The 13247-nt window shown below is 47.2% G+C and overlaps 1 protein-coding gene across 1 annotated transcript in view; it reads left to right on the forward strand.

Annotated features, from left to right (window-relative positions):
• The first annotated feature begins 420 nt into the window (after window positions 1-420).
• Window positions 421-13247, forward strand: part of LOC139335744 (ankyrin repeat and SAM domain-containing protein 1A) — a 66264-nt gene continuing 53437 nt past the window's right edge. The window contains exons 1-4 of the mRNA XM_070969510.1: window positions 421-502; window positions 575-1084; window positions 12391-12471; window positions 12686-12842. Of these exons, the coding sequence (XP_070825611.1) occupies window positions 906-1084; window positions 12391-12471; window positions 12686-12842 (417 nt within the window). The 5' untranslated portion in view covers window positions 421-502; window positions 575-905. The remainder of the gene's footprint in view (window positions 503-574; window positions 1085-12390; window positions 12472-12685; window positions 12843-13247) is intronic.

The raw sequence follows: 13247 nt of genomic DNA on the forward strand, positions 1-13247 counted from the left end.
CTCACAGCATTAGTTCAAAACAACGCTACAGCAACCACTTTATTCACAGTTTAGACCATCCATACTGTTTCCTTTATCCCTCATGGGTTGTCCGTGTCACCTGATAAAATGTTCTTGTTCACACCCATGGAGGAATTTGATACGACCTCCAACAACGCGCCCTAGTCATTGTTGACAGTGTCAGCTAATTCACAGCAGATAAATCTGATAAAGTGAATTCAAGTTTCTCATATATGTCTTCAACTAGAGTCTAGCATATAATATGTAGACGAGTGACTAATAACAGTAAATAATTAAAGGGTTAGGTTAGGAATTTGCTGTGGACTCTAAATCTGACAGTAACACAGATATTTAAAGCACTGGATGGGTATAACGTCTGTCTTTTGCACACACAGGGTAGTCTAGGCGCCATCTTGCTTACGCTCATCCACCTTCTCTATCAAGCAGCTAGGGCGGGGGTGCGAGGGGTTGTGCGTATGTGTGTGTGTGTGTGTGTGTGTGTGTGTGTGTGTGTGTGTGTGTGTGTGTGTGTGTGTGTGTGTGTGTGTGTGTGTGTGTGTGTGTGTGAGAGAAGGGTTTTGGATTGGAGATGCAGAAAGAAAGGGCAGTTTCGAGGAAGTGACGGACGAGGCTCAGGGGACTGGTCAGAGGAAGTTTGCTCGATGGTGGCACCGTGCTGCTGAGCGAAACTTTTCCCCCCCGAGCGCCAGCGGCACCGTGGACCGCGACGGACGGATCCAGCGGCGGAGGGAGCTTTTGTTTCCGCCACACCGTCAGTACTGAGGAATAACTTGAGGTTGGGAGGGAAAAAAAGGGGGAAGCGCAAAGGAATTTCACTCCCGCAACCAAGCCCCCCTTTTTCTTCTCTTCCCCGCGCCTCCTTCGATTTTTTTCTAGGATCCGCGATGGGGAAGGAGCAGGAACTTCTGGAAGCGGCGCGGACGGGAAACCTGGCCGCGGTGGAGAAGCTTTTATCCGGGAAGCGACAGTCCGCTGGCACCGGCAGCGGGTCGTATGGGACCGGTGGAAGCGGCAACAGCGGCGGGCACGGCGCCTCTTCTCATCCGCTCTCCAGCCTGCTCAGGTAGGCTCTGGATCAGGACCGAGGCGGATATATCTGAATGGGAGACAGCTAGTAACGTCCCTGTCAAATACCGTGTGATCGTGTGCTGTGGTAGCTAACAGCGTAGTGTTTGAAATAGCCTCTGCTAGTCACACAGAGTGATGTTTTTGTGGCATTGCCAAACAAACACAACCCTAAAGCAGAGCAGCGCAGAAGCCGTGGCACGCTTCTTTGTTAGCTCCCTACAGCCCTGCTGTAGTGTGCATGACTGGCCTGGCAGGTCATTGTGCAACTTACCTCCAGAAATGTGCAACAAAACAGCCCAGGGTCTCCTTAAAAACTAATACAGATGTATTATTAATTGCTTACATGCAGTCTAGACCCGAGCAGTGACTGCTGAAGGTGGAGTAGGAAGCCAGTTCTCAGAGCCAGATTCTCCTTTGTAAGCAGCATTATTTTGCTGTTTGGAATTTTTTTTTTTTTTTAACAACCCTGAATTTGACCCCCCCCCCCCCCCTCCCCTTTTCCTAACTTAAGCTGCGTAGGTGCAAGCTTGGCAGATTTCCTCTGTGTCAGTGGTCACAGGAGGAAGTCCTTGGTGAGATGAACATTTGATGTGGTTTCTCTTCACGTCATGAAAGACCTTCCTCGGTAGGTTAGAAAGGTTTAGCTGCTCCTGTGAAGCTCGTCGCCGATGCTCTTTGTCATGCTCCTTTTATTAGCCGAGTTCTGATTTAGAGATTAGAAAGCAAATACAGTCAGTGCACAGGAGCTGTCATCCCTGTCCCCGTGCCACCTGTGCACACACCGTCGGTAGATGCTCATATTAAAGTGCATAAACCTGATTTGGAGCTCTGGTCTGCATAACAGGAAATATTTGCCTAAAATACTGATAAAAGCAGTGCGTCCATACTCTCTGGTGACTGTTTTTGATAACATAAGATCAAATTCCTCCCAGTGTATTGAGGAGGCAGCTTGGCCAGGCTTTTTTCTGATGCGCCATCCCATCCATCCATCCATCCATTATCTATACCGCCTATCCCTTTCGGGGTTGCGGGGGGCTGGAGCCTATCCCAGCTACAATGGGCGAGAGGCGGGGTACACCCTGAGCCGGTCGCCAGCCGATTGCAGGGCAACATGTAAGGACAAACAACCATTTACACTCACACTCACACCTACGGACAATTTAGAGTCATCAATTAACCTAATGAGCATGTTTTTGGTCTGTGGGAGGGAGCCGGAGTACCCGGAGAGAACCCACGCATGCACGGGAAGAACATGCAAACTTCACACAGAAAGGCCCCGCCTGACCCGGGGATCGAACCGGCAACCTTCTTGCTGTGAGGCACACGCACTACCTGCTGCGCCACCGTGCAGCCCATGCGCCATCCCTTTAACTTTAAATAATAAGACACAATATAACACACCTGATAAGCTCTGAGTTTCATTTCATCCTGCAGATGTTATCTGATCTATAAGCTTGCACTGACACTGCGGTTGAATTTCCCCGGCCTGAAATATATTCTACTGAAAACATACGATTTCATAATGCATCCATTGTCGAGTTAGCCACTGTGTTGTATGTAATATTAAGACCCTACGAGAAAAGAAAGAACAGATTTGTTGTTGAGAAGAGGCTACCCCTCAAGGCTGTGGAGGCTTTTATCTATACGTCTGCAGATAGATAAAAGTAGACCTGTTAAGATAAAAGTCCCAGCGCAGGCTCAGTGCTGCATGTCAGAAGCCTACAAGTGGTTTCTCCTCACTCTTACTTTAATGCCGAGCACACGCAGGTGAAAGTCTGTCAATCAAAATCTAATATTGCTCCCCTGGGAGCCCCCTGTCAGCCACCCTCTTTTGAGGGACAAGTGTTGCGCCGAAGCTGGAGGTGATGCATCGTTGTGTTACTTAAAGCAGACGGCGCAGTGTACTCAAGGTAATTGCATTAAACCCTTCTAATCACAAATCCAATTCAGAGATGTCACGCAGTCACGGCCGGCTCTGTCTCTCCCTCGTACGTCTGTGGGCGGACTGAAGAACCCGTTGTGTCATCTATTCTGACTTGAGCAATCAATGTTTGGCAATGGAAGCTCTGGGAAATTATTGGCTAGACGTTGCAGGAAATGGATTAACCAGTGGTACACAGAGTTGAAAAGCCTGTAGCTTGTGGACACCTGAGTTTACAGAACAGGGTCTTTGGAGTAGAACAATCTGCAGGATTAGTGAGCAGGATTGCTGCCATTGTTTATGTCTTTTGATTTAGTTTGCATCATCAAAGTGTCAATACGTTTTAAGGACTTCATGGTAAATTTCTGCAGTGGCACAGACTGGATTGGTGTGTGAATGTGAGCGTCTCCTTTCCTTTACCAGAACTGCTTTGTGGCCCATTCGTCATCCATTGTTGCAAAGTGTAGGCCTGTAATCCTGTCAGAGGGGATTTGATCTGAAGGATCTGTCCAGACCAAATTTTAGCCTGCGTCGGTTGTAATGTGAACGTGGAGCGCGGGATGCACGGCACTCTCTACATGCTGACATCACAACCAACAGTTATTCACACCCCCGCTGCACTCCGCTTTATTCCAATCACACCGACTTCCACTCGTGTGATAAAACATCTGTTTTTTTTTAAGTTGGTTTGTAGCCTAAACAGCCATTTAATTAGACTTGTTGTGTCTCCTGCTGTTGTAGCAGGATATTAGGCCTTCTGCGCAGACATACCTGCTTGTTGCATAGATTAAACCACAGGCGATGCAGACGAATGATCTAACCCAATCGGCTTCATTGCAGTTCCTTGAAGGTGTGCTGTGTGTGTGTCTCCGCTAGATTTTTGGCGTTCTTGCTCTGGAATGGGGCGCATGTCAAGACTTGAAGTGTTTTTGTAACGAGGCAGTTGTACAGCTCTGCTCTGAGGAATGTCTGCCTTCCCAGGAGGCTGCATCCCAGGGGTTGCCATGGGATAGGCATTGACCCCTGCGTGTTTAACACGGCCGCCGCCCCAAACATTTGTTCCACGGTGCTCCATTAACGCCAAAATGAGCTGGGCAGGGCTTCCTTGTGTGGTAAGGTCACGGCGTAACCTTCATCACACCGCCGTGCAGTGGTGACTGACAGTGATGACACTGTTTGCTGGAACTATTTAGGCCACGTCGGGGTCTTTTTTAGGGCACGCATTTGCAGTGTTTTCCTCTCTACCGTAGTTTTTGCTCGGGCCCTGTGTCTGTTTTTGATCCCAGGGGTCTACAGGAAGAGCTCTTCACTAGCACTTCCTGGCCGGGGTTGTCCAAACACAGGCAGCTGCTGCGGTCAGACCGGAGGTAAGACAAGTCCCTGGCAGAGAGAGTGCCTGCCCACTGAGGGGAAATTAACAGAGGAATGCATGGAGTTCTGGACAGACGCTCTGAGAGCTTAGCCAGATGAGGGCTCGTCTCCCAGCTTCACAGCCATGTCCTTTGTCCCACTGACAAAGCGTAGAATGATGCCTTTTCATATTCATATGAGCCCCGAAAGACCATTCTGGGCCTTTTCTTTGCTTTTTTTAGCTTCATAAGGAAAATTGAGATGTCATTTGGTTGGAATTGGACCACCTATTAAGAGTATCCTACTCATTTAGTCTTAACGCTTCCTGTCGGCTAATACAAGTGGAGCTTTCGCAGCATTTGGTCACAACGATCAGCTTAAAATATTCACCAAGGCCTCTTTGAAATGTATTTTCTCTGTAATGTGTTATTCCTCTCTCTTAGAGCTGGTGAGAGCATTTCTATGTGTGATGACTCGGTTAGCATTTTAAGAGGCTTGGGCACAGCTCCAGATCATTCCATCCCATTACATCCACAATTTCTGGCTCATCCCAAGCAGACCCATGCTGTGAGAGTGTCAGCCGAGAAAATATCTGCTGCGTAAGAACTAGCACATACTGTCCTCTTTAAAAGAATAAAAAATAACCCGGGAGCTCTCTCTGTCATTAAGATCTTTGCTCGTGCAGGATTCACTGAGTGTGAAGGTGCACTGTAGGACTTGGGATTGATGTATCTGCAGACGACAGGCTCACAACGGGAATCTGACACCCTCAGTCCTTGGCTGGATTTCATAGTCACTCTCAGTGTTCATGCAAACTGTCTCACTGCTTGTGCGGGCAGACGGTGTTAACAAGCCAGCCTCTATCACTTTTACAGTACCGGCAAGAGCCTCAGATCATACCGAGGTAGCTCGCGGCTGGGAAAGCAGCAGGTCTGGCAGTCGCATTTCGTCAATCGCTGACCTCTGAACTGAAAGAAACTGTAGCCGGTTCAACCCAAGAGGGAGCGGTGGCGGCTGGGAAATCCAACACCACCATGTTAGCATTCCAGGAGCATCTGAGTTAAGGATGCTCTGCTCGGCGCGTATGTTTACAGGCCGTGTTTGTGTAGTCTGAGAAAGCAGGCAGGAAGGCACTTAGTAGAAGCAGTGATGAATTCCACATATGTGTGTGTGTGTGTGGAGGGCGGGAGGCGGGAGGTGGGGGGGTGCAGAACCTGAAAATAGCTTTCATCCAAGTGGGTCAGGGGTTTCTTTATTAATTTGGAGACAAAAGCTTTCCTAGTAGTTGTCTGAATAGAGGATATATCTTGAAAGGGTGCCAGGCAGCAATGATGATGATGATGATGATGATGATGATGATGATGATGATGATGATGATTTTAATGGCACTTTTTACAACATCACACATCACTTCACTATTTAGACACATCAGGTTTCTGTTGTAGTTTCCCTCTTTCTGTGCTTCCTGTATTAAGAGAAACAGAAAGTCGCTCATGTGAGCAGGACAGCAGCAGACACATTAACTCGGCCTTTTGTGCGCATGTTTATGTGAACTCTGTCTCACCCCGCTCACTGAAAACTTTAAAATAACAAATGGACAGATGGGAAAGATAAGGCTGCAGAGGTTGTGGCGTATCTTTGTGTGTGGCGTCTGTTTTTGAACCCGTTTGTAGGAAGAGGTACCACAATAGTCGGAGACGTCAGGCCCACACGTGTGTTCGTCGGCAATGAGCAGCCCCCGACCCAGACGTTTTCATCTGTCTGGCCTGCTGGCTGGCGTCTTCTTTCTCTCCCACTCTGCTGCTCTCAGCAGTCTCCTTGCCCACCTGCTGGGTCCACGCCAACCTCCGCTCCACCCCCAGACTTCAAACATGTTGTGTTTGGAGCCAGAGTAACGGCAGTGTCCTCAATACGTTCACAAACAAATGAGCCCAGATCTTAAAAACTGTGATTCCCTTTTGCTTTCATAGTTGTGCAAAACATGCATAGCAACGTACTCTGGACTTGGGCTGCCACAATCATGAAGTTTTAGACGATTAATTATCATAGAAATAATTGTGATTAATGAATCAACTGTCCTTTAATCTTGATTTACATATAAATAAACGTAAATAAAAAATACATTTCTGTTTGCCTTTTAGGCTTTGAAAGTCAATTTGCCTCAGCTAGCTGACGGAAACATATCTAATTCTTTCTATTTGTTGCAACATTTCCATGATTAGCTAGGTTTCCGTCCACATGTAGTCAAACTTCAACAGAATTTGCAGAACAGAAAATCTGCAAAGAAAATGCAAACTGCTGTCTGTTTCCATCAGTTACCATTATGCAAATATCAGAAGTTAAGCACTTTGAGATAAACAGTCGGTAATTCTCCACTCAGGTGCCATTAAATCATGGCAGAAGAAGGGAGCACGGCTAGATAGTGTCATAAGAAAAGGGCCAGTCAACTCTCAGAGAGTGGAAAACAACATGGAAGTGGTGATGGAAACATTTCTGTTAGCTTCATCCAGCTGTGTGCACAATGACTGCAGCCTGCTCAAATAATTGCAATCAGGCAATTGTGTACTAATTGTGACAAGCTTATGCTGGACTGGATCGGCCTCAGCATGACTCAGCAGTTTGGCAAACAAGCGATACACAAATTCTGTCATGCAGAACGTATGAATAAGGTGTGACACAAGTCTTCTGGTTCCAAAGCCTAATAGCAACATTAGCAATGGCTGTCGAAGTCAAAGAATGACTTTTGCTAATGAACGGTGAGCAAACTGCAGCTTTTGCCAAAATCTTCAACTAGATCAGACAGAAGTGGTGTGCTATTTCCAGAAGTGGGTTGTCACCATACCTGAAAATAACTGCCCATCCAGCCGCCAAGATCTTCGATGAGACTGAACACCAGCTCGCTCTGGCAGACGCCGCGTTCAGGGGATGCCGGCGTGAAACGGGGAGATCTGCGTGGTTGTGCAGTGGCATCTGCTGTGAAGTCAGTGTGGGAAATGGCAGCTTGGTGGACGACAGGCTGTTATTGAGTGTTTTCTGTCTTTTCTCGCCCCATCGCATCTCTTTTCTTCTTTCCTTTCTACGCTCTTCCCACCTTTTCAGCCTGCCGCCAGTGTATTTCATGCCCATCATCTCGATCGTGCTGGAGCCCACTGGACCGCTCTGATCATCATCGTCTGTGGGCACACGTGGCTCATTCACACCTCCTGCTGCAGCACAGCCGCTGTGTGAAATGCGCACTGTGCTGCGTTTATGAGCCACGGAGGCTCAATCAGGCTTTGTTAAGGAAGTGCACGAAGACTGAGTTGGCAATGTTTTCTCTTCCTTTTTAACTGGAGCTGTTTACTCGAGCACTAAAACAAGATTAATATATTTCGCTCGCCTCGTTAAAACGTTTATCGTCGTGCACCTTTTGTAAGATCGTTTATTGATCAATTTTGAGGACTTCTTGCCTCATACATTCAGCAATAATCTTCTTCGGTGCTTTTTTGGGGCTTTATGGATGGCAGTAACTATTGAGCGGAGTGCCACGAAGGTTTGTCCAGATATTCATGGTTCCCAGAGGATGAATCCTACTAATTTTGGTAATCCTGTGACTTTTCAGCTAGTGCCACTACAAAATTGACAATTGTTGTTGTGGGTGAAATCTTCTGACAACTATTGGATGGATTTGCATGAAATTTAGACCAGATGTTGAGGTCAGCCGCAGCTGTATTTCTGGTTTAGTTCAGATTAGCAAATTTTTGCATGCTAACATGCTAAACCAATAAGGTGAACATTGTAAACGTTAAGCCCGTTGAACAGAAGTGTGTTAGCCTTGTTATTGTGAGCATGTTAGCACGCTGTTGGGGGCATTTAGTTTAAAACACCATTGTGTAAATACAGCCATGCCAACAGCTGTGTGAGGCTTCTACTTATTTTACGTAACAGTCTTGCTGCCTCAATGAGATATGAGCTCATCAGGACTTCTAGAAAATCAAGAAGCATTAACCACATGATCAAGAAAGCGTCTTGTGAAATAGTTGTAACCGTTGTTAGTCATAGACGTGTCGGGGCCTTGTGATAGCTGTGTCATAGACCTGAAGTTTGTTGCCTAATTTCTTTCAGAGCAGTACTGTCTATGTGCCACCCTTTAATACAGCCCTCATGATGAGTGTGCACTACTTTATTCCACTTGTAGTTCTTTGGTCCCAGCGTGGTATCTTGCCAGAGATTTTAGCTCATTAAGTCAGTGCGGGTATTCCTCAGCAGGCCTGGAGGACGCTGGTAGGTACTTCAGTCTCTCTCTGCTGAGGAGAAGATGTTCAGGTTGGCCGTCGGGCTGCGGGGCATCTGGTTTCAGCGCCCGCCAGCAGTACGCATAATTAAGCCCAATTTTCCCGACGGTGGCTGACATGAGCCAGTCACTGCTGGGCTCAGTGCCCGCGGCTCGACTAATCCCTGGCAGTGTGGTCACACGGCTAATAGGCTGGAGGACAAATCTGTTTATTTGACGCCGGGTTCCCACTCACCTGAGCTCTTATTTGCTCAAACCTAAGGCTGAATTTTGATTGGCCTATTCCCCAGAGCTCCGTAAACAAACATGTTATCACACGTCATTACTTTTGGTTCCACTGGAAATATTGTAGCTTTTACTTTGAATACCTTAATGTGTGTTTCACATCGTGCACTGAAAGTACGGTACAGTCATATAGTCACACATTAATCACAGCTGACACATCTCTGCTTTTTTCTGCCTGCTTATCTGTCTGACAGATGAGTGAATATGGATTAAATTATCGATATAAACTGGATTGAATCGGACTGATGGATATATTTAAAGCATCAGTTAATTGAGTCGATATTTTAGTCAGTTTGTTCAGGCTGAAGTGTTTTCTGTTTGTGCATTTAATTACTGAGCTCTGTGACATTTAGACTTCAGAATAAAAGCCCACATATTTTAGAAATGACTCTCTTTTTAAAATGACTTCAGTCTGTGCGACCAGCGTCAACAGACTAATGCACAGAAAACACAAAAGAGGGAAAATGTTATTATCCCTCCACCTCTCGCGCCGGCCGGGCTTTGTGCAACACAGAATTATAGCCCCCCAGAATCTTTTTCAAACTCCAGCTTCATCCCGCTGATATTCCCTCAGGGAAATTAAGGATTAGCTCAGCCTTTCAAACAGGAATTCCTCAGTCCGTTCACATGAATGTACCCCCTCCCCAACCAAATCTACTCTGTTTTGCCCGTTGCCCTGCTATGGGCCTAAGCCCGTCCCTCAGTTAGGTTGGTCGTGAGCCGTAGTAAGAGGATGAAGTGGATTGTCGAGCACCACTCTGACTCATGCCCTTGAGTACCATGCTGCCAAAATGAGGACGTAACACTTGGACTGCACTTAAAGCCGCTACTACAGGCGGCTCCGCTTACAGCCCGTTTAAACACAGTGAAAAATGTAATGAGGGGACATCTTTGTTCCCTCTGCATGCAGGTGATCTTGATTCATTAAGCAGGATTAGAGCCGTAATATCGCAGACATGGAACCCAGAGAGTGACATCGTGCTGTGGTTTGTGATGCATTACACCTCTGCTGGGTCTTGTTTTTGTCATGTGGCTGACGTGACGCAGTGTTTGTGTTTCTGAGGGGCATTTTTAGAACTTCTGTCAATGACGCAGCAGAGCCGGGACTGCAGAGGAGGACCGGTGTGCAAACGCGTCAGAAAGTTCAGCCTTTACTCCAGATTGTCTTTAGAAATGATGGCTTTGAGTGTGACCGGGAAGTCTCGCAATACGTCTCATGACGCGTTTTCTTTATTTGCACTGATATTTTAAACTGCAAGCTGAAAACATATTGAGTTATTTATTCAAAAATTCTGAACACAAGGCCGACAGTGATGTTCTTTAAATGTAATATGTCTCCAAAGCACAGAGGAAATGTCCCAGTGTTCACTTGCATGACGTGACAATTAATGCAGCGGAATCACGTCACGTTAGTTCTGTTCCCAAACTCGTGGCGTGTCGTCTTGCATTCCTCTGGTCGTCGTTACGGCCCCGTGCCTGAATCTGTTAAATTCTCCAGTCGTAGTCGCTGCTCTGTTCATGTTTATGTTAATTTGTTTGTGGGGTTTTTGCTGTAAGCCGTTACATAACTCTTTATCTAGGACAGCAACCAGAGGTCCGTTCCTGCCTCGGTTTTCCCTTTTTGTGTGTCGAACGGCCGGGCACGAGGCAGCGCCGCTGTGCTCTTAACTGCACATTTGGCCGCTGGTTTGGGAGGACTGGAGAGGAAGTGTGCGAATGCGCGATGCCTCACGAGCCGACGTAATCGAAGCTCACACATTTTCGCCCTCTCAACCAGAAATTTATCCAGCCCCAGCACTTCCTCCCACCGCATCTTCACACTGGAGTGTTTCCTCCTGGCACGCCCTGCTTTTGATGCCCCATGTCTTCATGGGTGCCTGACTTGGTAAGATGAAACCCAGACGGCCCGCTGTAAGAAATAAACAGCTTAGCTTATGACTAGTGGAGCGGTGCATCCCTGTGTGTCTGCGCTCCGTCAGGCCCATTGTTCTGCAGGCCATAGAGCCTCCAAGACACTTATTTAATGAGACGGCTCTGACTGTGTAATTGCAGGCTGCTCTGAGCTATTATGGGAGATTTATTTTAGGGGGGCAAAACAGCCATTACTGCGACAAAATCGGGCCGTGTGTGTGAAGCAAAGTCGCGCAGTGTCACTGAAGCTGACGCGAGGAGGCTGAGCATCCTGCCGCCACACCTTCGACACACTGATCCTGTCATGGATCAGTTCATATTGAGTGTGTTCAACTGCTGGAGATGTGTGCCGCTTCTCTCCTGCTGTTGATTAAACCCCTGAAACTCACGCCTGTTCATCAAAAATACATACTTAGGTGTTTGTTCCATGAAAAAAAATCCCTTATTTCTGAGACCGTCATTGGTCCGCTGTAGGTCCAGGGTGGCGTTGACTGCTTATTTTGCTCATATGTCTTGTAGCTCATACAAAAGCACCATATGGACATGCTAACAAGGTTAAAACCTCATTTTTCTGTGCTTTTGGAAAGATTTTATTCATAAAAACGACTCAAAATGCATCAAAATCCAAGCATAATTCATAAAGCTGTCCTACTGCCAGTAGTTTGCATTGGTTTTGAGACAGTTTTCTATAATAAATCAAAAGCAAAGTAAATACTAAAACAAAGTCAGTAAGACTCCTCTTCACTTTCTTTCTTTATTTTCTCTCTCTCTCCATTCATGATTGATTCTCTGTGAGGCCCAGCGGTTTTGCTCCCATTCCCTTTCTGTTTGCCAAATGACTCTGGTCTCAGATATTTGGTTCATGAGTGCTGGGATTTCCTTGTCACATGATTTATTTAGGATGTGTTAAGGTCTTTCTGTGAGCCTCACATCGCCGCCTCTGGCACTCCGTCTCACCAGACATCCCTTAGCTTCTTAAATTACTCCCTCCGCCTCTCTTTGCCGCCCCTTCTATCATCGCCTGCACCGCAGCGCTCTTTTGTAATTTTAAAACAAACCAATCTGAGCTGACAGCCGAGTTCAGCTCCATGAATGAGAGCGCAGGGCTACCTTACCCTTCACCCTCTTCACTGCCGCTTTGGCTCCGTCTCATTCCTTTGTTTGTTTGTTGCCTCCACCGCATAACAAAAGCCCATTCTCCTTCATGACACGGCCCAGAATAGCCAGGCTGAGGTTGCGTACAGTTGCTGTAAACGAGACGTAATTAGCTCATCTTAGCTGCTGCTCAGTGGCGATAGGGTTTCTCTTCCTTCCTGGTTTTCTGGTTCAAGGCTGCTGCTGCTGGCCTGTGCTTCATCATTGCTGTCCAGAGAGAGAGTGAGTGCATGAATGTACGCCCCCACCTGTGTGTAGGTGGGGTTGTGTTGCGAACCAGCTGCTGATGGAGGCCGGGGACCTGAGATAGCGATCAAAACAGAATCGGTCACACCTTTAGTCATTGAAGTGTTTGTTTGGTGTGTGTGTCGTGTTCCCTCCTAACAATGCTTTCTGTTCTCAACAGCATCTGGAGGGGCCCCAATGTGAATTGTGTGGACAGCACTGGATACTCCCCTCTCCACCACGCCGCCCTTAATGGACACAGGTAGATCCGTGATGAATGACTCTGGGGACTGGGAGAAATGTCTGTGGAGCGCGTTACGGCCCCTCTGTTCATGCCCTGCGTTAACCGAGGTCTGCCCTCACAGACAATTGTCCCACCGGGAAGATAAAACTATTGATTGGCCGTTTGCAGAGGCCATGTGTATTTATTAGCCACGGCGTTTTCTGACCTGCACTGTCCCTTCCTCCATCTGCAGCGAGGTGGTGGAGGCGCTGCTACGAAACGAGGCCTTGACCAACATCGCCGACAACAAGGGCTGCTACCCTCTCCACCTGGCTGCGTGGAAGGGAGACGAGCACATCGTCAAACTGCTCATTCACCAAGGACCCTCTCACCCCAAACTCAACGAGCAGGTTTGCATTCACTCGTCGGGATGTGTGGGTGTGTGAGTGCGTGTGTTGGTCTCTGTTTCCACTCTTGAGGTTCCAGTTCTCAAACACATTTACCGTGGCTGATGGTATCAGCGTGAAATGACGTCAGCACTGAATAGATTCAGTTTCTTAGAAGATGTGAGTGTGTGTCTGCAGAGGACATATCAGAACCACAGCGGTAGCTTCTTTTAAAGTGAAGAAACTTTAGTTAATAACCCCAGAACTCTTTGCTTTTCAGCACACTTCTGACCTCTAGTAGTTTCACAATTACAGTTTCACTGGTTCAGTCAGCAGTCGTAGGAAGTTGATCGTTTTTCCACTTGACAAGGTCATTTTTAGCAGCGAAATGCCGTGTAAAGATATTTCAAATTCTACCTCAGCATGGCA

Source organism: Chaetodon trifascialis, chromosome 8 (assembly GCF_039877785.1).
Source record: "Chaetodon trifascialis isolate fChaTrf1 chromosome 8, fChaTrf1.hap1, whole genome shotgun sequence".
Taxonomy (NCBI): Eukaryota; Metazoa; Chordata; class Actinopteri; order Chaetodontiformes; family Chaetodontidae; genus Chaetodon; species Chaetodon trifascialis.